At 39.3% G+C, this 27,456-nt stretch overlaps 1 protein-coding gene across 4 annotated transcripts in view; it reads left to right on the top strand.

The window, feature by feature from the left end:
- LOC133653263 (plexin-A1-like) overlaps positions 1 to 27,456 on the top strand; it is a 684,271-nt gene that overhangs the window by 202,191 nt on the left and 454,624 nt on the right. For all 4 annotated transcript variants that reach the window (XM_062052348.1, XM_062052349.1, XM_062052350.1 and 1 more), the window contains exon 3: positions 17,237 to 17,419. In XM_062052348.1, coding sequence (XP_061908332.1) covers positions 17,237 to 17,419 — 183 coding nt within the window. The remainder of the gene's footprint in view (positions 1 to 17,236; positions 17,420 to 27,456) is intronic.

The raw sequence follows: 27,456 nt of genomic DNA, 5'->3' as shown, positions 1-27,456 counted from the left end.
TATAAATCCCAGTAGGAATGTCGCAGAGACATGAAACAAAAAACTCTATGTAGGTTTCACTTAGACCTATATTTCATACACTGACAAACCCCCAACGAAAAACAATAGGAAGTTTGCAATTCCCCCTTCAAAACAAAAGTTGAGTAAAAACAGTCACCTTTTTTCAAACAGTATCTCCTCTGAGCGCGTTTGTCGTGTCGGCTTGAAATTAGCACAGGAGAGAGATTGAACCCTTATAAATAAAAGTTGATGAAATAGTTTTAATTACTGCTCCGGTTTGGATTTTATGAGCCCTCAAAGTTGGTCCCGTCCATCGCTGCTTGCATCTTTAATTTTTTAAATTTTTTAATTAAATTTTTTTTTTTAAATAAACCTTTATTTATAAACTGCAACATGTACAAACAGCTGATAAACAATAATAAAAATAAGTATGGTGCCAGTATGCTGTTTTTTTTTCAATAAAATACTGGAAAGGATATACATGTAGTTTGTCTCTTTTATCCGATTATTAATCGATTAATCGAAGTAATAATCGACATATTAATCGATTATCAAATGAATCGTTAGTTGCAGCCCTACATGTAATGAGTTTACATCATGTATTGGTCTTCAACGATATTCACATTTCTGGAGTTGTGTCCTGTTCCATGGTTATCATCACGTTGTGGTCGTTTTGCAAGAAGTCAGACTTTCGAGCCATAGGATCTTCCTACAGAAGTCATACGGAATTCTGATTTAAAAGTATAACCTAGTGTAAAATAATAATGAATACAAATTAAAAATGAAACTTGACAGGTTCTATTTTAACTGTGATGGGTGCAAGACAAGGTCCGAGCAATGTTTTTCTTTTTGGTGAGGGTCATGTAGACGTGATGGTGGGTATTACGTCTTTGCTTCTTGTAGACGTGATGGTGGGCAATACGTCTTTGTCTCCCACAGCAAGGTCGGCCTGCAGGCGTCGCATCGGAGTCAATCAAGAACTCTTCTCCTTCTACATTGAAGCTAATTAGCGACGACAAGCGCTCTGTTGACCCTTTGTCTTCTTCTCCTCCTTCCTCTCCTCACGCTTTTCCTCAACCCACATTCATCATTCAAGACTTTGGCAAGGCAGTCGGTCTGTGTGTGTGTGTGTGTGTGTGTGTGTGTGTGTGTGTGTGTGTGTCTGTGTGTGTGTGTGTGTGTGTGTGTGTGAGAGACGCCATAGGCTACACAGTGACTGTGTAAAACCCAGGTCCGGGCCAAGGACAACACAAGGGACTGTGTCCTTGCTTCAAACCCCCCCTGGAAATGGAGTACAAAGGTGTTTGGGGTTGTAATGATGCTGTGTGGAAGTTACATCTAGAAATAATAATAGCTGGAGAGACCGAGGTCCTGGGGACCCGTGATGTAATGGAAGACCTCGGCCACCTCATATCGAAACACGCCTTGAGGGTTTATTGGACTCATGTACAGTCTACTCAAGGGTCGGGCCACTGGAAGAACCATATAAAGTCCTCATACAAATGGCAGATCAGTTGTCTGTTTTGCATCTGTAATTTAAGGTGTGTAGTGAAGCCTACTTTTTTTTTCCCCCTCCCCAAAGTTGTACTACCTGAAGTGCATAGGCCAGTTTTGATGTCCATAAGGAAAGAGGACTGCAGTGATTAACTCAATAAATAAAAAAAAGAAGCTTTGATTTATGTTCCGTTGTTTCGATTAATCGATTGAGTGTAACGAGCAGAAGTTGATGAAAGTTGGACCCTTGTGTGGTGTGCAGAACTTGGAATACACAAACATAGTTTCACTAGTAACAGAGCTCGCATGAGAGCAGTAGTGAAGTGAATTGTATTTTATGTAGCGCTTTTCTCGACATATTCGAATCCACACATTTTTTTTAAGCTGCGTCTCGCCTAAGGACACAACGGCAGGGATTCGGGTGGCGGGAGCGGGGATCGAACCCGGAACAGTCAAGTCGCTGGCAGGGCCGCTCGACCACGTCGCAATGCGGTGTGGGGGTGCAATGATCTCCCTGGCAACGAACAGCTGATTATTAGTTATTTGTTTTTATAAAGCATGCATGCTAAAAGAACAATTTAAATGTTGATGATATGATTTTTTGGGAAAAAAATAATGAAGGTTACAGCAAAACAACAGAAAAAGTTTTCCCTAAAATACGCATTGAGGCTATCGTGTATTTTATCCGATTAATCGAGCAAACTAATCGATGGATGTCAGGTTCAAAAACCGAACTATCTATTACACAAGACAAGAAGAAGGAATCAGGCAGAGACAGAGTTCAATTTAGCTCATGAGGAGAAACGTTTGGAGCTGCACACTCAGTTGCAGTCTCCCACCACGCTCTAAGGTACAGCCCCACGCGCTCCTCTATTTATTCAGGAGTTCCCTAGTTAACATCACTGAGGCTGGCTGTAAATGGAATGGTCACACATATCATGCAAAGCAGCTCCAGTGCGCACAATACGTGACGGAATGTGCCGGGGGCCTTGCGATTGCCTTGTCTCCGCTTCGTCTGCGTGCTGTCGTCTTATCTTCGTTGAGGTACTTGAAGTCCTTGGCCGTTAGCGGGCTAAAACAAAGAAAAACATCTGCTGCGAGGCCACCCCTCATATGTTGTGGAAGATAACAAGTTGTGTGCCCTTGCACGAAACAAAAAAGAGCACAATAGATAATAACTATAGCAACGGCCTTTAAGCATAAGAGTTGTGTGATAACTTATATATAATGATTCTAACAATAGATTACTCGATTACTAAAATAATCAATAGCTCCTCTCTGGGCAACAAAAGCACCTTGAGGATTCTGGCGGGAACTCTCGTTCAACCCTTTTTCGATTACGCATGCACCTCCTGGTACCCTAGCACCTCCAAAACCCTCAAATCTAAACTCCAAACATCTCAGAACAAGCTAGTCAGGTTACTGCTAGACCTCCACCCCAGATCCCACCTCACTCTTACCCACTTCTCCAAAGTGGGCTGGCTCAAGGTGGAGGACAGAGTTAAACAACTTGCACTGAGCCTAGTCTATAAAATCCGCTACTCCTCCCTGATACCGAAGTACATGTCAAACTAATTCCTTAACGTAAATGACCGCCATAACTACAACACCAGGGGGAGCTCCACTAACCACGTTAAACCCAAATTCCGAACTAACAAAGGTCTTAACTCATTCTCTTTCTATGCCACAACAATGTGGAATGCGCTCCCAACAGGTGTAAAAGAAAGGGCATCTCTATCCTCCTTCAAAACCACAATAAAAGTTCACCTTCAGGCAGCTACAACCCTAAACTAACACCCTCCCCGGATTGCTAATAATCAAATGTAAACAATCAAATGCAGATACTTTTTCTTATGCCTTCTGATCTCTCTCTCTCTCTCTCTCTCTCTCTCTCTCTCTCTCTCTCTCTCTCTCTCTCTCTCTCTCTCTCTATGTCCACTACTTGATGTCCATATCCTAACCCCCCCCCCCCCCCCACACCCCCACACCCCTGATTGTAAATAATGTAAATAATTCAATGTGATTATCTTGTGTGATGACTGTATTATGATGATAGTATATATGATAGTATATATCTGTATCATGAATCAATTTAAGTGGACCCCGACTTAAACAAGTTGAAAAACTTATTCGGGTGTTACCATTTAGTGGTCAATTGTACGGAATATGTACTTCACGTCACCGATTCTGTTCATAACCTTTATGGACATAATTTCTAGGCGCAGTCAGGGCGTTGAGGGGATCTGGTTTGGTGGCTGCAGGATTAGGTCTCTGCTTTTTGCAGATGATGTGGTCCTGATGGCTTCATCTGGCCAGGATCTTCAGCTCTCGCTGGATCGGTTCGCAGCCGAGTGTGAAGCCACTGGGATGAGAATCAGCACCTCCAAGTCCGAGTCCATGGTTCTTGCCCGGAAAAGGGTGGAGTGCCATCTCCGGGTTGGGGAGGAGACCATGCCCCAAGTGGAGGAGTTCAAGTACCTCGGAGTCTTGTTCACGAGTGAGGGGAAAGTGGACCGTGAGATCGACAGGCGGATCGGTGCTGCGTTTTCTGTAATGCGGACGCTGTATCGGTCCGTTGTGGTGAAGAAGGAGCTGAGCCGGAAGGCAAAGCTCTCAATTTACCGGTCGATCTACGTTCCCATCCTCACCTATGGTCATGAGCTTTGGGTCATGACCGAAAGGACAAGATCACGGGTACAAGCGGCCGAAATGAGTTTCCTCCGCCGGGTGGCGGGGCTCTCCCTTAGAGACAGGGTGAGAAGCTCTGTCATCCGGGGGGAGCTCAAAGTAAAGCCACTGCTCCTCCACATGGAGAGGAGCCAGATGAGGTGGTTCGGGCATCTGGTCAGGATGCCACCCGAACGCCTCCCTCGGGAGGTGTTTAGGTAGGAGACCACGGGGAAGACCCAGGACACGTTGGGAAGACTATGTCTCCCGGCTGGCCTGGGAACGCCTCGGGATCCCCCGGGAGGAGCTGGACGAAGTGGTTGGGGAGAGGGAAGTCTGGGTTTCCCTGCTGCCCCCGCGACCCGACCTCGGATAAGCGGAGGAAGATGGATGGATGGATGTACTTCACTGTGCAACCTACTAATAAAAGTCTCAATCAATCAACCAATCGTAGCAGTGCTATAAGAGCATTTATTGGTCTAAAAACTGACCCCAGTTGAGAATGATCTTAAAAACATCCGTTGGTAAATGTAGGCACCTTTTCTCCCAGTTTGTCTCTAGATTCAACACTGACATGAACCCCCTTTTTGTAACACGGGGATGTTTTTGTTTTTCTGGCGACGCCTCAGTGTGATGAGCTGTAGTGGAAGTGCAACAATGGGCGGACTGTGTTCGCACACACCAGGACGTGACATAGACCATGAACTATGAAGAAGCTGGCAGTCTGTTTAATGTCTGACGCTGCTTGGAAGCGCAGAAAGATTCTTATCCATCATCTCACAGCATCAGGGAGGCGTTTGTTTGTTTTTTTTTTTTTTCTTGTTCCATGCCCAATTCTTTCCGGGGCTTAACAATCAACCCGAGCGGGCTGCCAGAGTCCTACACGGTCGGGATAATCGGCGAGGAGAAGAACAAGGAGTCCTGCAGCAGATGGTTGTTGATCTCAACTCTGTCCAGCCTGCCAGATCATACTAGAACTTTTGGTATTGATAAACAAGATCTTAATGCAGGGGTCGGCAACCCAGAGCGTTGAAAGAGCCATATTGGACCGAACATACAAAAACTAAGAATGTGAAGTCATTTCCAGGAGTTATCTCATCTTCTGAGTAGCCTCTTAATGATTTCTAATGTTGTAAAAATGTGCAGAATAAATATTACATTTCATCATGTCTGTCAACGAAGATTTGCGTCAGCCTGCGACATAGTCATTCTGATAGTAGGCTGTTATAGACACTTGCATCATGTGTTGCCTTCATTATAACACTTATATAAGACTTGTAAAGTCATTTTGATAGTAGGCTAATATAGCTAATATAGACACTTACATCATGTGTTGCATTCATTATAACACTTATATAAGACTTGTAAAGTCATTTTGATAGTAGGCTAATATAGCTAACATAGACACTTACATCATGTGTTGCCTTCATTATAACACTTATATAAGACTTGTAAAGTCATTTTGATAGTAGGCTAATATAGCTAATATAGACACTTACATCATGTGTTGCATTCATTATAACACTTATATAAGACTTGTAAAGTCATTTTGATAGTAGGCTAATATAGCTAATATGGACACTTACATCATATTTTGCCTTCATTATAACACTTATATAAGACCTTTAAAGTCATTTTGATAGTAGGCTAATATAGACACTTGCATCATGTTTTGCCTTCATTATAACACTTATATAAGACTTGTAAAGTCATTTTGATAGTAGGCTAATATAGCTAATATAGACACTTACATCATGTGTTGCATTTATTATAACACTTAAATAAGACTTTTAAAGTAATTTTGATAGTAGGCTATTATAGCTAATATAGACACTTGCATCATGCATTGCCTTCATTATAACACTTATATAAGACTTTTAAAGTCATTTTGATAGTAACCTATTTTTTTAAATATAGACACTTACATCATGTGTTGCCTTCATTATAACACTTAAATAAGACTTTTAAAGTCATTTTGATAGTAGGCTAATATAGCTAATATGGACACTTGCATCATGTGTTGCCTTCATTATAACACTTATATAAGAATTTTAAAGTCATTTTGATAGTAGGCTTATAAAACTAATATACACACTTACATCATGTGTTGCATTCATTATAACACTTATACAAGACTTTTAAAGTCATTTTCATAGTAGGCTACTATAGACACTTACATCATGTGTTGCCTTCATTATAACACTTATATAAGACTTGTAAATTCATTTTGATAGTAGACTATTATAGCTAATATAGCCACTTACATCATGTGTTGCCTTCATTATAACACTTATATAAGACTTTTAAAGTCATTTTGATAGTAGGCTAATATAGCTAATATAGACACTTACATCATGTGTTGCCTTCATTATAACACTTATAAACGACTTGTAAAGTCATTTTGATAGTAGGCTAATATAGCTAATATAGACACTTACATCATGTGTTGCCTTTATTATAACACTTATATAAGACTTTAAAAGTAATTTTAATATTAGGCTATTATAGCTAATATAGACACTTACATCATGTGTTGCCTTCATTATAACACTTATATAAGACTTTAAAAGTAATTTTAATATTAGGCTATTATAGCTAATATAGACACTTACATCATGTGTTGCCTTCATTATAACACTTATATAAGACTTTTAAATTCATTTTGATAGTAGGCTAATATAGCTAATATAGACACTTACATCATGTGTTGTCTTCATTATAACACTTATATAAGACTTTTAAAGTAATTTTGATAGTAGGCTATTATAGCTAATATAGACACTTGCATCATGTGTTGCATTCATTATAACACTTATACAAGACTTTTAAAGTCATTTTGATAGTAGGCTATTTTAGCTAATATAGACACTTACATCATGTGTTGTCTTCATTATAACACTTATATAAGACTTTTAAAGTCATTTTGATAGTAGCCTATTTTTTTAAATATAGACACTTACATCATGTGTTGCATTTATTATAACACTTATATAAGACTTTTAAAGTCATTTTGATAGTAGGCTATTATAGCTAATATAGACACTTACATCATGTGTTGCCTTCATTATAACACTTATATAAGACTTTTAAAGTCATTTTGATAGTAGGCTAATATAGCTAATATAGACACTTACATCACGTGTTGCCTTCATTATAACACTTATATACGGCTTTAAATTTTTGGCGAATCCAGACAGATTAGTTTATTTGTATTTTTGGTCCAATATGGCTCTTTCAACGTTTTGGGTTGCGGACCCCTGCCCTAGGGCGGCACTAAAAAGCCGCATGCGGCTCAAGAGCCACGAGTTGCTGACCCCCGTCTTAAAGGATCTTCACACCACAGTTCTACATTCATTCATCTTTTAACTGCTCATCCTGTTCGAAGTCACGGGTGAGCCGGACCGGTCGGCGATCCCAAACCTGGCGCCGGTCCAAAGTTGAATCCTCCAATAGTCGGATCATTTGGAGTCGAACCAAAGTTCTGACAAGATATGGCCCACAAATCTGTTTATCCTGAGAACCAGCGGCTCATTTGTTTTTGGAGCTTTCTTTAGTCACAGCTGTAAATATTAGGGAAAATTAAGTGCTGTTCCGTGTTCATGCCCACAGACTCTTTTGTTTTTCTCACAATATTATGTGGAATATCATGTGGATGCAAATAATCATTAACTTTATAATTTGATGGCAGCAACACATGACAAAGAAGTTGGGAAAGGTGGCAATAAATACTGATAAAATTGAGGAATGCTCATCAAACACTTATTTGGAACATCCCACAGGTGAACAGACTAATTGGGAACAGGTGGGTGCCATGATTGGGTATAAAAGTAGATTCCATGAAATGCTCAGTCATTCACAAACAAGGATGGGACGAGGGTCACCACTTTGTCAACAAATGCCTGAGCAAATTGTTGAACAGTTTAAGAAAAACCTTCCTCGAGCAGCTATTGCAAGGAATTTAGGGATTTCACCATCTACGCTCCGTAATATCATCAAAGGGTTCAGAGAATGTGGAGAAATCACTGCACGTAAGCAGCTAAGCCCGTGACCTTCCATCCCTCAGGCTGTACTGCATCAACAAGCCACATCGGTGTGTAAAGGATATCACCACATGGGCTCAGGAACACTTCAGAAACCCACTGTCAGTAACTACAGTTGGTCGCTACATCTGTAAGTGCAAGTTAAAACTCTCCCATGCAAGGCGAAAACCGTTTATCAACAACACCCAGAAACGCCGTCGGCTTCGCTGGCTTCGCCCGAGCTCATCTAAGATGGACTGATACAAAGTGGGAAAGTGTTCTGTGGTCTGACGAGTCCACATTTCAAATTGTTTTTGGAAACTGTGGACGTCGTGTCCTCCGGACCAAAGAGGAAAATAACCATACGGATTGTTATAGTGCAGGGGTCACCAACGTGGTGCCCGCGGGCACCAGGTAGCCCGTAAGGACCAGATGAGTAGCCCGCTGGCCTGTTCTAAAAATAGCTCAAATAGCAGCACTTACCAGTGAGCTGCCTCTATTTTTTAAATTGTATTTATTTACTAGCAAGCTGGTCTCACTTTGCTCAACATTTTTAATTCTAAGAGAGACCAAACTCAAATAGAATTTGAAAATCCAAGAAAATATTTTAAAGACTTGGTCTTCACTTGTATAAATAAATTCATTATTTTTTTTACTTTGCTTCTTATAACTTTCAGAAAGACAATTTTAGAGAAAAAATACAACCTTAAAAATGATTTTAGGATTTTTAAACACATATACCTTTTTACCTTTTAAATTCCTTCCTCTACTTTCCTGACAATTTAAATCAATGTTCAAGTAAATTTATTTTTTTTATTGTAAAGAATAATAAATAAATTTAATTTAATTCTTCATTTTAGCTTCTGTTTTTTCGACGAAGAATATTTGTGAAATATTTCTTCAAACTTATTATGATTAAAATTCGAAAAAATTATTCTGGCAAATCTAGAAAATCTGTAGAATCAAATTTAAATCTTATTTCAAAGTCTTTTGAATTTCTTTTAAAATTTTTGTTCTGGAAAATCTAGAAGAAATAATCATTTGTCTTTGTTAGAAATATAGCTTGGTCCAATTTGTTATATATTCTAACAAAGTGCAGATTGGATTTTAAACCTATTTAAAACATGTCATCAAAATTCTAAAATTAATCTTAATCAGGAAAAATTACTAATGATGTTCCATAAATTCTTTTTTTAAGTTTTTCTCTTCTTTTTTTTGGTTGAATTTTGAATTTTAAAGAGTCGAAATTGAAGATAAACCATGTTTCAAAATTTAATTGTTATTTTTTTCGTGTTTTCTCCTCTTTCAAACCGTTCAATTAAGTGTAAATATCATTAATTATTAATAATAACATAGAGTTAAAGGTAAATTGAGCAAATTGGCTATTTCTGGCAATTTATTTAAGTGTGTATCAAACTGGTAGCCCTTCGCATTAATCACTACCCAAGAAGTAGCTCTTGGTTTCAAAAAGGTTGGTAACCCCTGTTCTAGGCGCAAAGTGTAAAAGGCAGCATGTGTGATGGTATGGGGGTGTATTAGTGGCCAAGACATGGGTAACTTACACATCTGTGAAGGCACCATTAATGCTGAAAGGTACATACAGCTTTTGGAGCAACATATGTTGCCATCCAAGCAACGTTACCATGGACGCCCCTGCTTATTTCAGCAAGACAATGCCAAGCCACGTGTTACATCAACGTGGCTTCATAGTAAAAGAGTGCGGGTACTAGACTGGCCTGCCTGTAGTCCAGACATTGAAAATGTGTGGCACCTAAAATAGCAGAAGGGAGACCCCCGGACTGTTGAACAACTTAAGCTGTACATCAAGCAAGAATGGGAAAGAATTCCACTTCAAAAATGTGTCTCCTCACTTCCCAAACCTTTACTGAGTGTTGTTAAAAGGAAAGGCCATGTAACACAGTGGTGAACAGGCCCTTTCCCAACTACTTTGGCACGTGTTGCAGCCATGAAATTCTAAGTTCATTATTATTTGAACATGAAATATGTTGTCTTTGTCGTGCCTTCAACTGAATATGGCTTGAAAAGGATTTGCAAATCATTGTATTCCGTTTATATTTACATCTAACACCATTTCCCAACTCATATGGAAACGGGGTTTGTACAATCTACTGCATACCCCACATTTCCCAACCGATTCCAACCATTCCAATGTCCACACACTAGACTCCCCCTGGAGGACATTTACATGCAATTCCAACTGGAATTGCACGTTCTAGTTGATACTAGTGCGATGATTCCTATGGCTAACAAATCATTTTGAAAAAATTCCCCTACTTGATACTTTTTACATGACAGTACTTGCATGATGTTACCCATCTTTTGTTGACTTTTAGATCCCCGATATAATCCCAAAACACCAGCAACTTCCCCTCAGTGTTATATTGCACCAGGTGCAAACACGGAACCTTAATATCGTTATTTTTTTCATCCGCTTTCACTCAACATTTTACTCCTGACCAAGCTCAAAGTAAATGGTAGCCCGTAAAATAAAGCAGTAAAAGGGAGCGGGGGAGGAAATAAACAGAAATTGTTTTGGGAGCTGTTTAAGAAACAAAAGCTGAACACACAACAACAAAATTCTTTGCTCTCCCGTGGAAGTGCGAAGACGCAGAAATGTGAACTTTCCATGGGAAGTTCATCCAGGGGAATTTTGGATATTTTTAAAGTTGCACACTTTATATATACACTACCGTTCAAAAGTTTGGGGTCACCCAATCAATTTAGTGGAATAGCCTTCATTTCTAAAAACAAGAATAGACTGTCGAGTTTCAGATGAAAGTTCTCTTTTTCTGGCCATTTTGAGCGTTTAATTGAGCCCACAAATGTGATGCTCCAGAAACTCAATCTGCTCAAAGGAAGGTCCGTTTTGTAGCTTCTGTAACGAGCTAAAGTGTTTTCAGATGTGTGAACATGATTGCACAAGGGTTTTCTAATCATCAATTAGCCTTCTGAGCCAATGAGCAAACACATTGTACCATTAGAACTAGATAAATGCGTTAAAATGTAATATCGGAAATTATCGGTATCGTTTTTTTTATTATCAGTATGTTTTTTTTGTTTTTTTTTTATTAAATCCACATAAAAAACACAAGATACACTTACAATTAGTGCACCAACCCAAAAAACCTCCCTCCCCCATTTACACTCATTCACACAAAAGGGTTGTTTCTTTCTGTTATTGATATTCTGCTTCCTACATTATATATCAATATATATCAATACAGTCTGCAAGGGATACAGTCCGTAAGCACACATGATTGTGCGTGCTGCTGGTCCACTAATAGTACTAACCTTTAACAGTTAATTTTACAAATGTTCATTAATTACTATTTTCTATGTAACTGTTTTTATATTGTTTTACTTTCTTTTTTATTCAAGAAAATGTTTTTAATTTATTTATCTTATTTTATTTGATTCATTTTTTTAAAAAGGACCTTATCTTCACCATACCCGGTTGTCCAAATTAGGCATCATAATGTGTTAATTCCACGACTGTATATATCGGTTGATATCGGTATCGGTTGATATCGGTATCGGTTGATATCGGTATCGGTAATTAAAGAGTTGGACAATATCGGCATATCTGATATCGGCAAAAAGCCGTTATCGGACATCCCTAATTAGAACACTGGAGTGATAGTTGCTGGAAATGGGCCTCTATACACCTATGTAGATATTCCACCAAAAAGCAGACATTTGCAGCTAGAATAGTCATTTACCACATTAGCAATGTATAGAGTGTATTTCTTTCAAGTTAAGACTAGTTTAAAGTTATTTTCATTGAAAAGTACAGTGCTTTTCCTTCAAAAATAAGGACATTTCAATGTGACCCCAAACTTTTGAACGGAAGTGTAGGTGGGGTTTTTTATTTGTGTTTTTTATCAAATGTATTTAAATAATTAAAAACAATACTAATACTGTAGTCCAAAAGCAGTGAAGTTGTCAGGTTGTGTAAATTGTAAATAAAAACAGAATACAATGATTTGCAAATCCTTTTCTGAACTTATATTCATTTGAATAGACTGCAAAGACAACATATTTCATGTTCTGAATGAGAAACTTCATTTTTTTTGCATATAATCATGAACTTAGAATTTAATTGCAAAAAAAGTTGTCACAGAGGGCATTTTTACCACTGTGTTACATGGCCTTTCCTTTTAACAACACTCAGTAAAGGTTTGGGAACTGAGGAGATCAATTTGTGAAGCTTTTCAGGTGTAATTCTTTCCCATTCTTGCTTGATGTACAGCTTAAGTTGTTCAACAGTCCGGGGGTCTCCCTTCTGCTATTTTAGGCTTCATAATGCCAAACACATTTTCAATGGGAGACAGGTCTGGACTACAGGCAGGCCAGTCTAGTAACTGCACTATTTTTACTATGAAGCCACGCTCTTGTAACACGTGGCTTGGCATTGTCTTGCTGAAATAAGCAGGGGCGTCCATGAAAAAGATGGCAAAATTGTCACGATCCGTGGTCCGGATCATGTTTTCGTTATGTTCTGTTAGTTTAACTCCAAAGTTCCTGTTTTTTGTGCACTCTTGTTTGTTTTGGTTGCCATGGTTGCGTATGATTTTCACCTGCCGCTGGTGTTCGGACGCTCACCTGGCTCTAATCAAGAGACTATTTAAAGTCAGTCGGCCTGGCGTCATCGCTCGTTTCATGTCTGATTCCATAGTTATGCTAGTTGCTTGTTTCATGCAACACCATAGTTCATGCTGTTTGTTTACTTCCTGCCTTGCCAAGTAAGTCTTAGTTGATTCATGTCACAGTTTGATAAAGTTCTCTATGTCCATGTCTCTGTGTTTCCTGCATTAAGTTTTTTGTTCTTTAGCCTCTCGTGTGAACGGCAACACTTTCCTTTTGTTTCGGTTCATGTCTTTTGTGATGTGTAGGATTCATTGATTAATAAATATGTTCCTACCTTCAAGTCCTGTCCGGAATAGTCCGTTTGCATACTGGGAGAACAAAACCTCGCAGTAAGCTGCGAAAACCACGTCGTGACTAAAATATGTTGCTCCAAAAGCTGTATGTACCTTTCAGCATTAATGGCGCCTTCATAGATGTGTATGTTACCCATGTCTTGGCCACTAATACAGTGGTCCCCAACCTTTTTGTAGCTGCGGACCGGTCAACGCTTGAAAATTTGTCCCACGGACTAGGGGGAGCGGGGGGGGGGTATTTTTTTTAAATTTTGTATTATTTTTTTGTCATAAAGAAATACAATCATGTGTGCTTACGGACTGTATCCCTGCAGACTGTATTGATATATATTGATATATAAAGTATATATTGTGTTTTTTATGTTGATTTAAACATTTTAAATTTTAAATTTTAAATTTTTAATTTTTAATTTTTAATTTTTAATTTTTAATTTTTAATTTTTAATTTTTAATTTTTAATTTTTAATTTTTAATTTTTAATTTTTTATTATTTATTATTTATTTTTAATTTTTAATTTTTAATTTTTAATTTTTAATTTTTAATTTTTAATTTTTATTATTTATTTTTTAATTTTTAATTTTTAATTTTTAATTTTTAATTTTTAATTTTTAATTTTTAATTTTTGATTTTTAATTTTTTTCTTGTGCACCATACCATCACAGATGGTGGCTTTTACACTTTGCGCCTATAACAATCCGGATGGTTCTTTTCCTCTTTGGTCCGGAGGACACGACGTCCACAGTTTCCAAAAACAATTTGAAATGTGGACTCGTCAGACCACAGAACACTTTTCCACTTCGTATCAGTCCATCTTAGATGAGCTCAGGCCCAGCGAAGCCGACGGCGTTTCTGGGTGTTGTTGATAAATGGTTTTCGCCTTGCATAGGAGAGTTTTAACTTGCACTTACAGATGTAGCGACCAACTGTAGTTACCGACAGTGGGTTTCTGAAGTATTCCTGAGCCAATGTGGTGATATCCTTTACACACTGATGTGGCTTGTTGATGCGGTACAGCCTGAGGGATGGAAGGTCACGGGCTTAGCTGCTTACGTGCAGTGATTTCTCCACATTCTCTGAACCCTTTGATGATATTACGGAGCGTAGATGGTGAAATCCCTAAATTCCTTGCAATAGCTGGTTGAGAAAGGTTTTTCTTAAACTGTTCAACAATTTGCTCAGGCATTTGTTCACAAAGTGGTGACCCTCGCCCCATCCTTGTTTGTGAATGACTGAGCATTTCATGGAATCTACTTTGAACTATTATTGTGGGTTTAATAATGATAGTTGTAGAACATATTTTGTGGTGAACTCAGTGGAGGATTGATTCCCAACGTCCACACATCAATGACAGGAAAAACCACGGTGGTCCAAAGGCACATTTTGACACGTCCCCCTAATAAGGACATGCATCACATCTAGAATTAGGCTGCGAAAAAAAAAGGGCATTAACGCGAGACCCCCGTGTTCTGAAAGTGATGCAGCGGGTCCTCTGCTGTGAGTCGCTAATGACGCAGTGGGCAGACGGCAGGGATTGCGTGTCTACAAGGCCGGCAGATGTCAGGTCCACGTGAGGCCACATTTGTCTGCAGACACGTCCATGTCCGACGCTCCGCTGCGCCACCAACCCGAGCTGTTGACTCTGTGGTAATGATGCAAGTCAGTCTAAACATAACAAACCATTAGCATGGGAAGATGGCCGTCTCACTCTGCGGGGCGACGGGCGGGCAGCCGGCGTGCGGATGACTTGACTTTGTTCGGCTCCTTGCATAAACAAGTGTTGTGTCGTCATCTTGTAACGCACTCTAGAGCAGGGGTGTCAAACCTACGGCCCAGGTACAGCTTTCATCCGGCCGGCGGGGTGAGTTTGCTAAGTATAAAAATGAGCCGAAATTGAAGAAAGAAACTGCTGTTCTAAATGTGTCCACTGGATGTCGCAATAGCAATTCTTTGAATCTTTATAGAGGATCAATCAATCAATGTTTAGTTATATAGCCCTAAATCACAAGTGCCTCTAAGGGCTGCACAAGTCACGACGGCATCCTCGGTTCAGAGCCCACAAAAGGGCAAGGAAAAACTCACAACCCAGTGAGATGTCAATGTGAATGACTGTGAGAAACCTTGGAGAGGACCGCAGATGCGGGATTTGTATTTTAAACCACCTCGGATACTCTATCCTCTTGAAAATGAGAGTCGAGAACGCGAAATGGACATTCACTTTTATCTCCTCGACAATACATCGGTGAAGCACTTTAGCTACTGAGCTAACGTGATAGCATCGGGCTTAACCGCAGATAGAAACAAAATAAATAAACCCCTGACTGAAAGGATGGACAGACGATCAACAATACTATTAAACCATGGACATGTAAATACACCGTTAATGCTTTCCAGCCTGGCAAAGCTTAACAATGCTGTTGCTAAGCTAACTTAGCTACGGGACCTCGCAGAGTTATGCTAAAAACATTAGCTATCCACCTACGCCAGCCCTCATCTGCTCATCAACACCCGTGCTCACCTGCGTTCCAGCGGTCGACGGCGCGACGAAGGACTTCACCCGATCATCGATGCGGTCGGCGGCTAGCGTCGGATAGCGCGTCTGCTATCCAAGTCAAAGTCCTCCTGGTTGTGTTGCTGCAGCCGCCCGCTAATACACCGATCCCACCTACAACTTTCTTCTTTGCAGTCTCCATTGTTCATTGAACAAATTGCAAAAGATTCACCAACACAGATGTCCAGAATACTGTGGAATTTTGCGATGAAAACAGAGCTGATTGTATTAGGATACAATGTGTCCGAATACTTCCGCGTCAACCATTGACGTCACGCGCATACGTCATCATACATAGACGTTTTCAACCGGAAGTTTAGCGGGAAATTTAAAATGTCACTTTATAAGTTAACCCGGCCATATTAGCATGTGTTGCAATGTTAAGATTTCATCATTGATATATAAACTATCAGACTGCGTGGTCGTTAGTAGTGGCTTTCAGTAGGCCTTTAAAGGCAGTGCCATCACGACACACCCTTAATATTGTTGTTTGGGTGAAAATCGGCAGACATTCGAGAGAACGGTTGCCCTGAAATTCGGGAGTCTCCCGGAAAAATCGGAAGGGTTGGCAAGTACCTTTTCATATTAAGGTGTGGGCCGCAAAATAGCGTCTCGCGGGCCGCAATTGGCATGTCTGAGACCACTGTTGTAATATGTTAGGAGCCCAGTCTAGATTGTATTTTCTTTTACTCATCCTTCCCCAGCGTTTACCTTTTTCCCCATCTTTTACGGGGCGCCTTGTGGCGACCCATCAGCGTTCCTGTTCTGTAACCCTGTACACTTGTTTGTTTGTCTAATCTTGAACGGGTTTGTGCTGAAAACAAAGTTTCGTTGTACTCGTGCAATGACAATAAAGACCGACCTACCTACCTACCTACCTACCTACCTACCTACCTACCTACCTACCTACCTACCTACCTACCTACCTACCTACCTACCTACCTACCTACCTACCCAATCACCGATCCAGTTGAGGAAGGAAACCAGACAGAAACGTGTTGATTCCGATCTAATTCCCCAACATCTCCAGACCTACGACAATCATTTTCACCAATCATGCCAATTACTTTCCAAACTCACTAAATCTTCCGTGTGTTGCCTTCGCTCTCCACTTCCGTCAAACGCCTCCTAAGTGCCGGCGAGACCCGACGGCTGCTGCATCTTTAAGAATGCATGTCATTTTTAACGAGACACGGTAGTCAGAAAGCGATAATGGAGTCGTTCATGGCTTCTTTATGACGGCTTCTCAGCCCTTTGAGACACTCGGGATTTAGGGATGGATAAGTAAACCCGGGGCGGTAGAGTGGCCGTACCAGCAACTTGAGGGTTCCAGGTTCCACCCCCGCTTCCGCCATCCTAGTCACTGCCGTTGTGTCCTTGGGAAAGACACTTTACCCACACTGGTTTAAATGTAACTTAGATATTGGGTTTCGCTATGTAAAAGTGCTTTGAGTCACTAGAGAAAAGCGCTATATAAATATAATTCACTTCACTTCACTTCCCTAAACATTGATTGATTCTCTCTCTCTCTCTTTGTTCCGCCCAGCCGTTGCGGATTGACGATAATTTCTGCGGCCACGACTTCAACCAGCCTCTGGGGGGCACCACCACCATCGAGGGCGTCCCGCTGTACGTGGACAAGGAGGACGGCATGACCTCCGTGGCGGCCTACGACTACCGGGGACACACGGTGGCGTTCATGGGCACTCGCGGCGGACGTATGAAAAAGGTAAGGCGCTTGTTCCCGTCTCGCTGTTCCGCAGATGGAACCAATGCTATCTAACGAGGCCGGGAGGGAGTAGGTTTTGTAGACCTCACTCCTCGACACCTTAAGAGCCACGCTGGACAATGAGCTGACAGATTGTTAGCCAGCGCATTGGATGCGATGAGCATGACAGCGCAGGCTTTTAGCTCGTTGGTTAGCTCTTGGCCAGGAGGATGCATCACATAAATGGAGCTTACTGGGTACCGGCAACACTTCCGGTTTCCCAGCATGCATTGTGGCACTTGTTTTGTAAAAAAAAAACATGCTTAAGTTATTTATTTATTTTGTATTTATTTGTATTTTTATTTTTGTATTTTTTTAATTTTTATATGTATTTATTTTTAAAGTTATTTATTTATTTTTATTTTTATTTTTTTTAATTTTTATATGTATTTATTTTTAAAGTTATTTATTTATTTATTTTTTTTTTCTTTTAACATGCTTAAGTTAAAGATAGTTGACTTGTGTGGGCTTACTTAAGTGTTGTCATTTTGGTTTTCACCTGACATTCACGTTATGATGTTCCGATCAGTTGTATACAGCCGATGCAGATACACAAGTGAGGTCTGCTGATACCGATCACATGTATTACAGTAACTATACATTTTTAAAAACATTATTGGTGAGTGGTCTTGACAGTTTACCAGTATCAACACAATATGTTAAACTCATTGACATCCTTAAATGTAGTTGTTACACCTGTCCTGCTGTTCGGCTCCGGTGCACATAGGTAAACATTTAAATAATAATAATTTGTTCCCGTGTCGCTGTTCCGCAGCTGGTACCAATGCTAGCTAGCTCAGCCGAGAGGGAGTAGGTTTTGTAGACCTCACTCCTCGACACCTTAAGAGCCACGCTGGACAATGAGTTGACAGATTGTTAGCCAGCGCTTTGAGCGCAACGGATGCGATGAGCATGACAGCGCAGGCTTTTAGCTCGTTGGTTAGCTCTTGGCCAGGAGGATGCATCACATAAATGGGGCTTACAGGAAACCGGCAACACTTCCGGTTTCCCAGCATGCTTTGCGGTACTTGTTTTGTAAAAAAACATGCTTAAGTTATTAATTTTTTATTTACCATATTTTTTTTATTTTATTTTATTTTTTTTTTTATATTTATTTATTTTTTAAGTTATTTTTTTTTATTTTTTTTTTTAACATTCTTAAGTTAAAGATAGTTGACTTGTGTGGGCTTACTTAAGTGTTGTCATTTTGGTTTTCACCTGACATTCACGTTATGATGTTCCGATCAGTTGTATACTGCCGATACAGATACACAAGTGAGGTCTGCTGATACCAATCACATGTATTACAGTAACTATACATTTTTAAAAACATTATTGGTGAGTGGTCTTGACAGTTTACCAGTATCAACACAATATGTAAAACTCATTGACATCCTTAAATGTAGTTGTTACACCTGTCCTAATGTTCGGCTCCGGTGCACATAGGTAAACATTTAAATAATGAGCATTTGTTCCCGTGTCGCTGTTCCGCAGCTGGTACCAATGCTAGCTAGCTCAGCCGCGAGGGAGTAGGTTTTGCAGACCTCACTTCTCGACACCTTAAGAGCCACACTGGACAATCAACCATCAACCATTTTGTGTGAGCAGTTTAACAGTACAGATTATACATATTTAGCAATCATACACATTTACACTCAAAAAGAAAAGAAAAAGGAATAGGCTGAAGCCAAAGTTTATATTTGCCTATCCTATACCTTTACTGTAAATAAGATTACCTGCAACATCAACGTTAAAATAATCAATGGGATGAAAGTAATTGTTACTATATTTTATAAATGTCAATTATTTCGCCTTTCAAACTTTTCTTAAACCTTAACAAAGAACTACATGTCTTCAACTCATCACTGAGCTTGTTCCACCTTTTAACTCCTAAAACTGAAATAAATGTGTATTTTATATTCCTTCTTACTTTACCTATTTATGGACGTCGAGTGGGTCTGCATAATATGGTGAGAGTCCAGTCCATAGCGGATCTAACATAAAAGGGAGAGTCCAGTCCATAGTGGATCTAGCATAATAGTGTGAGAGTCCAGTCCATAGTGGATCCGAGAAAATAGTGTGAGAGTCCAGTCCATAGTGGATCTAACATAACAGTGAGAGTCCAGTCCATAGTGGATCTAACATAATAGTGTGAGAGTCCAGTCCATAGTGGATCTAACATAATAGTGAGAGTCCAGTCCATAGTGGATCTGACATAATAGTGTGAAAGTCCAGTCCATAGTGGATCTAACACAATAGTGAGAGTCCAGTCCATAGTGGATCTAACATAATAGTGTGAGAGTCCAGTCCATAGTGGATCTAACATAATAGTGTGAGAGTCCAGTCCATAGTGGATCTAACATAATAGTGAGAGTCCAGTCCATAGTGGATCTGACATAATAGTGTGAAAGTCCAGTCCATAGTGGATCTAACACAATAGTGAGAGTCCAGTCCATAGTGGATCTAACATAATAGTGTGAGAGTCCAGTCCATAGTGGATCTAACATAATAGTGAGAGTCCAGTACATAGTGGAATCGACATATTAGTGAGAGTCCAGTCCATAGTTGATCTAACATAATAGTGTGAGAGTCCAGTCCATAGTGGATCTAACATAATAGTGTGAGATTCCAGTCCATAGTGGATCTAACATAATAGTGAGAGTCCAGTCCATAGTGGATCTAACATAATAGTGAGAGTCCAGTCCATAGTGGATCTAACATAATAGTGAGAGTCCAGTCCATAGTGGGGCCAGGCAATCGTGGGCCACAACTAATAAATGGGCGGGCCACATGTGGCCCCCGGGCCTTGAGTTTGACACATGTGATATATGTCGTTGATGTTAAGTCAAGACAGTACATGACACAATTTTGTAGGTTTTGTACTTGTACTCAGTTCTATAACTTGGGTCTTAATGTTGAAACAACACAGGATGGGTGTCTGAAACGACATGAATACAATTATGTTGGCCAAGCATTCCCTAGAGAACTATTCGGCTGTTAGACATGGTGAACTATTTGGCTGTTAGACATGGTTAACTATTTGGCTGTCAGACATGGTGAACTATTTGGCTGTTAGAGATGGTGAACTATTTGGCTGTTAGACATGGTGAACTATTTGGCTGTTAGACATGGTGAACTATTTGGCTGTTAGACATGGTGAACTATTTGGCTGTTAGACATGGTGAACTATTTAGCTGTTAGACATGGTGAACTATTTGGCTGTTAGACATGGTGAACTATTTGGCTGTTAGACATGGTGAACTATTTGGCTGTTAGACATGGTGAACTATTTGGCTGTTAGACATGGTGAACTATTTGGCTGTTAGACATGGAGAACTATTTGGCTGTTAGACATGGTGAACTATTTGGCTGTTAGACATGGTGAACTATTTGGCTGTTAGACATGGTGAACTATTTGGCTGTTAGACATGGTGAACTATTTGGCTGTTAGACATGGTGCACTATTTGGCTGTTAGACATGGTGAACTATTTGGCTGTTAGAGATGGTGAACTATTTGGCTGTTAGACATGGTGAACTATTTGGCTGTTAGACATGGTGAACTATTTGGCTGTTAGACATGGTGAACTATTTGGCTGTTAGACATGGTGCACTATTTGGCTGTTAGACATGGTGAAAGCTGGTCTGAGTACTGCCGTAGAGAAGGACCATTATGTGCCTGGGAAGCTCCATCCAGACTTGCCATTATGTTCTCCGCGCACGCAGCGTGGCGTCTCCAGTGTGGAGGGGACGTCACGTGGCGAGTGCCAATCAGCTGCTTCTTCATCTCGATTCCAGCTGAGTGACACCTCCGTGGTATCTGGCGCCTTCCCTCTTTTCTCTGTCCCGCCGAAGGGAGCGGCGAATCAAACCCGAGAGTTTCTGTGACCAGAGAGGTTTGCGTACGGTTTGTTGTCGTGTCTTGTGGCGGCTGCTGCCCGCTCGGCGCTTTCTCATGAGGATGTGGACTGGAGCAGGTGAAGTGCTGTAGTACATGTAGGTACATGTGTGAATGACGGGAAGAAAAGCTCTGACTTTGACTCACTCTAGTCCAGGGGTCGGCAATTCAAAATGTTGAAAGAGCCATATTGGACCAAAATGCTCCACAAAAATATGTCTGGAGCCGCAAAAAATTAAAAGTCTTATATAAGTGTTATAATGAAGGCAACAGATGATGAAAGTGTCTATATTAGCTATATTAGCCTACTATCAAAATGAATTTAAAAGTCTTATATAAGTGTTATAATGGAGGCAACACATGATGTAAGTGTCTATATTAGTTATATTAGCCTACTATCAACATACGTTTAAAAGTCTTATATAAGTGTTATAATGAAGGCAACACATGATGTAAGTGTCTATAATAGCTATATTAGCCTACTATCAAAATGACTTTAAAAGTCTTATATAAGTGTTATAATGAAGGCAACACATGATGTAAGTGTCTATATTAGCTATATTAGCCTACTATCAAAATAAGTTTAAACGTCTTCTACAAGTGTTATAATGAAGGCAACACATGATGTAAGTGTCTATATTAGCCTACTATCAAAATGACTTTAAAAGTCTTATATAGGTGTTATAATGAAGGCAACACATCATGTAAGTGTCTATATTAGCCTACTATCAAAATTACTTTAAAAGTCTTATAAAAGTGTTATAATGAAGGCAACACATGATGTAAGTGTCTATATTAGCTATATTAGCCTACTATCAAAATGACTTTAAAAGTCTTATATAGGTGTTATAATGAAGGCAACACATCATGTAAGTGTTTATATTAGCCTACTATCAAAATGACTTTAAAAGTCTTATATAAGTGTTATAATGAAGGCAACACATGATGTAAGTGTCTATATTAGCTATATTAGCCTACTATCAAAATGACTTAAAAAGTCTTATATAGGTGTTATAATGAAGGCAACACATGATGTAAGTGTCTATATTAGCCTACTATCAAAATGACTTTAAAAGTCTTATATAAGTGTTATAATGAAGGCAACACATGATGTAAGTGTCTATAATAGCCTACTATCAAAATGACTTTGAAAGTCTTATATAAGTGTTATAATGAAGGCAACACATCATGTAAGTGTCTATATTAGCCTACTATCAAAATGACTTTAAAAGTCTTATATAAGTGTTATAATGAAGGCAACACATGATGTAAGTGTCTATATTAGCTATATTAGCCTACTATCAAAATGACTTTAAAAGTCTTATATAGGTGTTATAATGAAGGCAACACATCATGTAAGTGTCTATATTAGCCTACTATCAAAATGACTTTAAAAGTCTTATATAAGTGTTATAATGAAGGCAACACATGATGTAAGTGTCTATATTAGCTATATTAGCCTACTATCAAAATGACTTTAAAAGTCTTATATAAGTGTTATAATTAAGGCAACACATCATGTAAGTGTTTATATTAGCCTACTATCAAAATGACTTAAAAAGTCTTATATAGGTGTTATAATGAAGGCAACACATGATGTAAGTGTCTATATTAGCCTACTATCAAAATGACTTTAAAAGTCTTATATAAGTGTTATAATGAAGGCAACACATGATGTAAGTGTCTATATTAGCCTACTATCAAAATGACTTTGAAAGTCTTATATAAGTGTTATGATGAAGGCAACACATGATGTAAGTGTCTATATTAGCCTACTATCAAAATGACTTTAAAAGTCTTATATAAGTGTTATAATGAAGACAACACATCCTGTAAGTGTCTATATTAGCCTACTATCAAAATGACTTTATAAGTCTTATATAAGTGTTATAATGAAGACAACACATCCTGTAAGTGTCTATATTAGCCTACTATCAAAATGACTTTAAAAGTCTTATATAAGTGTTATATTGAAGACAACACATGATGTAAGTGTCTATGTTAGCTATATTAGCCTACTATCAAAGGCAGACGCCAATCTTCATCGACAGAAATGTTCTATTTTTATTTTTATTCTCCAAGTTAAAGGAAACGTCAGGCTGTCTTCTTCTAATGGATCTTTGCAAGCTATGTAACGTTTGCTGTGGTCTGGAACAACATGGCACACAAACAGCTATGAGATACGCAGCCGATATCACATACAGATAATGTGTCATGAGACATGCAAATTTAAATGATATACAAAGATGATAAAAGTAAAGGATATTAAATGAGCTCAAATATAGCTACAAATGAGGCATAATGATGCAATACGTACATACAGCTAACCTAAATAGCATGTTAGCATTGATTAGCTTGCAGTCATGCAGTGACCAAATATGCCTAATTAGCACTCCAACAAGTCAATAACGTCAACAAAGCTCGCCTTTTGTGCATTCACGCACAGTATAAAACGTTTGGTGGACATAACGAGACAATGAAGGAGTGGCAGCGTCGGAGAAAGTTGTACACGTAAACAAACTACGATGAGTTCAAGGACCGCTGAAATGAGTGGGACAAAACATCAATGAAGCATGTTTAAAGTAAACAGTGCGATTTCTAACAATTAGGAAGGTTTGTGTTCTCCTATGGAAATAATAGTGGAACAAAACACAAATATTTTGTTTCATCTTTTTCCATTTTCACACATCTAGAGCGGCGCTAAAGAGTCTGGTCGTTTGTTTGGCTTCATCTGTCGGTCCGCGTGCATACATCCCCTCACCCGTGCCTGTTTAATGTTTGGGTCGATACAGTCATTTATTCATGATAATTAGAAAACACTGACCTCTGACCTCGAGTGTGCTAAATGTGATTGGTAGTTATTTATGTGGCATTCATTTAACGAGGAAACGGCCAACCTTTGACCCTTGTGACTTAATGACTTGTGTCGCTGTCAATGAGTGCACCGGAAAAAAAAAAAGATGAAGTCATGTTTAAAGCCACACGGAGAAAACACACCTGCGCCCTAATGTCGCAGGCTCCGCCCCCTTTCCAAAGCAGGAAGTCAAAACAATTCATGATTGTATATTGAGTCAACGCTGAGTGAGAAGCTATTATGCTTGTTTGTTGTTGTATGTTTTTGGGGTGAGGTTTACCAAAGAAGAGTTGGGATGACTTGAGAGGAAAGTTGTAGCGTTACAAGAAAATAAAGTTGTCATTTTACAATAACAAATATTGTCTCATCCATCCAATTTTATACCGCAGCTTGGAAAAGATAATGTTGCGAGGAAAATATTGCGAAGTTAAAAGGACAATGTAACTGTATGAGGGAAGAAAAAAATAAAATAAAAATTAGGGATGTCCGATATTCCGATATTGTCCAACTCTTTAATTACCGATACCGATATCAACCGATACCGATATATGCAGTCGTGGAATTAACACATTATTATGCCTAATTTGGACAACCAGGTATGGTGAAGATAAGGTAATTTATAAAAAAAAATAAAAAAAATAAGATAAATAAATTAAAAACATTTTCTTGAATAAAAAAAGAAAGTAAAACAATATAAAAACGGTTACATAGAAACTAGTAATGAATGAAAATGAGTCAAATTAACTGTTAAAGGTTAGTACTATTAGTGGAGCAGCAGCACGCACAATCATGTGTGCTTACGGACTGTATTCCTTGCAGACTGTATTGATATATATTGATATATAATGTAGGAAGCAGAATATTGATAACAGAAAGAAATGGGGGGAGGGAGGTTTTTTGGGTTGGTGCACTAATTGTAAGTGTATCTTGTGTTTTTTATGTTGATTTAATAAAAAAAACAAAAAAAAAAAACAAACAAACAAAAAAACGATACAGATAATAAAAAACCGATACCGATCATTTCCGATATTACATTTTAACGCATTTATCGGCCGATAATATCGGCCTGCCGATATTATCGGACATCCCTAATAAAAATGTACAAGAAAAAAATATGAGAAGAAGGTGTGAATGGACGAAAAATTAGTTGCAGTTTTACAAAATAAAAGTTGCATTTTGATAAAAAGAAATTTAAATTTTGTTTTAAATCAAAATCAGCGTTATTGGCCAAGTATGTTTGACACAAAATGAATTTGACTTGGTGGGATGTCCTCTCTTGTTCAACGTAAAAATAAATATTAACAATTAACAAAAAAGTAATTAAATAATAATAGTAATAATAATAATACATTTTATTTGTAAAAAAAAAAGCACTTTCAATTGAGCAAACAACCTCAAAGTGCTACAGTGAATTAAAAAATAAATAAATAAAAAAGATAATAAAAATAATTAAAAATACAAACTAGAACTATCATGCCTATATCTAAAAAGAAGGGTTTTTAAGCCTTTTTTAAAAGCATCCACAGTCTGTGGTGCCCTCAGGTGGTCAGGGAGAGCGTTCCACAGACTGGGAGCGGCGGAGCAGAAAGCTTCCATAGTTCGTAGCTTTGTCCTCGGAGGTTGGAGGAGGTTAGCCTGTCCGGAGCGGAGGTGTCGTGTGGAGGATTTGGGGGGGGTGAGCAGTTGTTCTTGAAAAAGATACTTATTTCACAACGGAGGGGAAGGGTTATTTTTCATTCAGTGGCACCCTATTCCTTCCTTCTCTCCCTTATATCTAAAAAAAGGCTTTTTTTTTTAAAAAAAAGAAGGGTTTTTATCCTTTTTTAAAAGCATCCACAGTCTGTGGTGCCCTCAGGTGGTCAGGGAGAGCGTTCCACAGACTGGGAGCGGCGGAGCAGAAAGCCCGGTCTCCCATTGTTCGTAGCTTTGTCCTCGGAGGTTGGAGGAGGTTAGCCTGTCCGGAGCGCAGGTGTCGTGTGGAGGATTTGGGGGGGTGAGCAGTTGTTCTTGAAAAAGATACTTATTTCACAACGTAGGGGAAGGGTTATTTTTCATTCAGTGGCACCCTATTCCTTCCTTCTCTCCCTTATATCTAAAAAAAAGGCTTTTTTTTAAAAAAAAGAAGGGTTTTTAGGCTTTTTTAAAAGCATCCACAGTCTGTGGTGCCCTCAGGTGGTCAGGGAGAGCGTTCCACAGACTGGGAGCGGCGGAGCAGAAAGCCCGGTCTCCCATAGTTCGTAGCTTTGTCCTCGGAGGTTGGAGGAGGTTAGCCTGTCCGGAGCGCAGGTGTGGTGTGGAGGATTTGGGGGGGTGAGCAGTTCTTTGAGGTAGAGGGGGGCATTACCATGGAGGCACTGGTGAGTTAGTAGGGAGACTTTGTATTCAATCCTGAGTGGAACAGGAAGCCAGTGAAGGGATTTGAGAACTGGTGTGATGTGGTGGTATTTCCGCACTCTCACCAGGATCCTAGCAGCACTATTCTGTAAGTTCTGCAGCTTCTGGATCTTCTTGCTGGGGATCCCCACAAGAAGTGAGTAGCAGTATGACATATGTTTCATACTATAAGGGGCACTTAAAATCCTTTCATAATTGTGGTTGTGCTCACTGACCTTGAAGCAATTTTATTTGGTACGTGGTGTAATGATAAGGGTGACCAGTAGATGGCAGTCACACATACGAGATACGTGTAGACTGCAATATGATGGCAGTAAACAACACCACAACTTTAAATGTCCCATTGAGAATATAGAACATTAAACACGGCGCTCAAAAATCGGTCAAAAATGTTTTTTAGTACGACTTCGGTAAGCTATGAAGCCACACCGCTTGGATTGATTAGATAACCAGCCCCAGCTGGGCAATCCACTCACCTGCCGCTGGCTTCGAGGCCGGTCCTTACACACCCCGCTCTGCTGCAGGCCCACAGACCACGTCCCCCCTCCACATATGCAAAACCAACTTTTCTTACCTTCTAGTACCATGTGTATTTGGGATCGGTATAAGTCCTGAAAATGTGCGCTCGTCCGTGCCTACACCGTAGTCATACGCTTCTTCTTTTTCCTCTACCTTCTTATGTGGGGCAGACTGGCTCGTACATGCACATGCATCCATCGCTGTTGCCATTTTGTAATAAAATTGTATATAGCAGGGGTTCTTAACCTGTTTGACCTCAGGACCTACACTACAGAGGGACCAATAAAAACACTAAATTAGTAATTTGACTCTTGATTTTGATCATATTAAATAGA

Source organism: Entelurus aequoreus, linkage group LG07 (assembly GCF_033978785.1).
Source record: "Entelurus aequoreus isolate RoL-2023_Sb linkage group LG07, RoL_Eaeq_v1.1, whole genome shotgun sequence".
Lineage (NCBI taxonomy): Eukaryota > Metazoa > Chordata > Actinopteri > Syngnathiformes > Syngnathidae > Entelurus > Entelurus aequoreus.
This window is presented reverse-complemented; position numbering and strand designations above follow the sequence as displayed.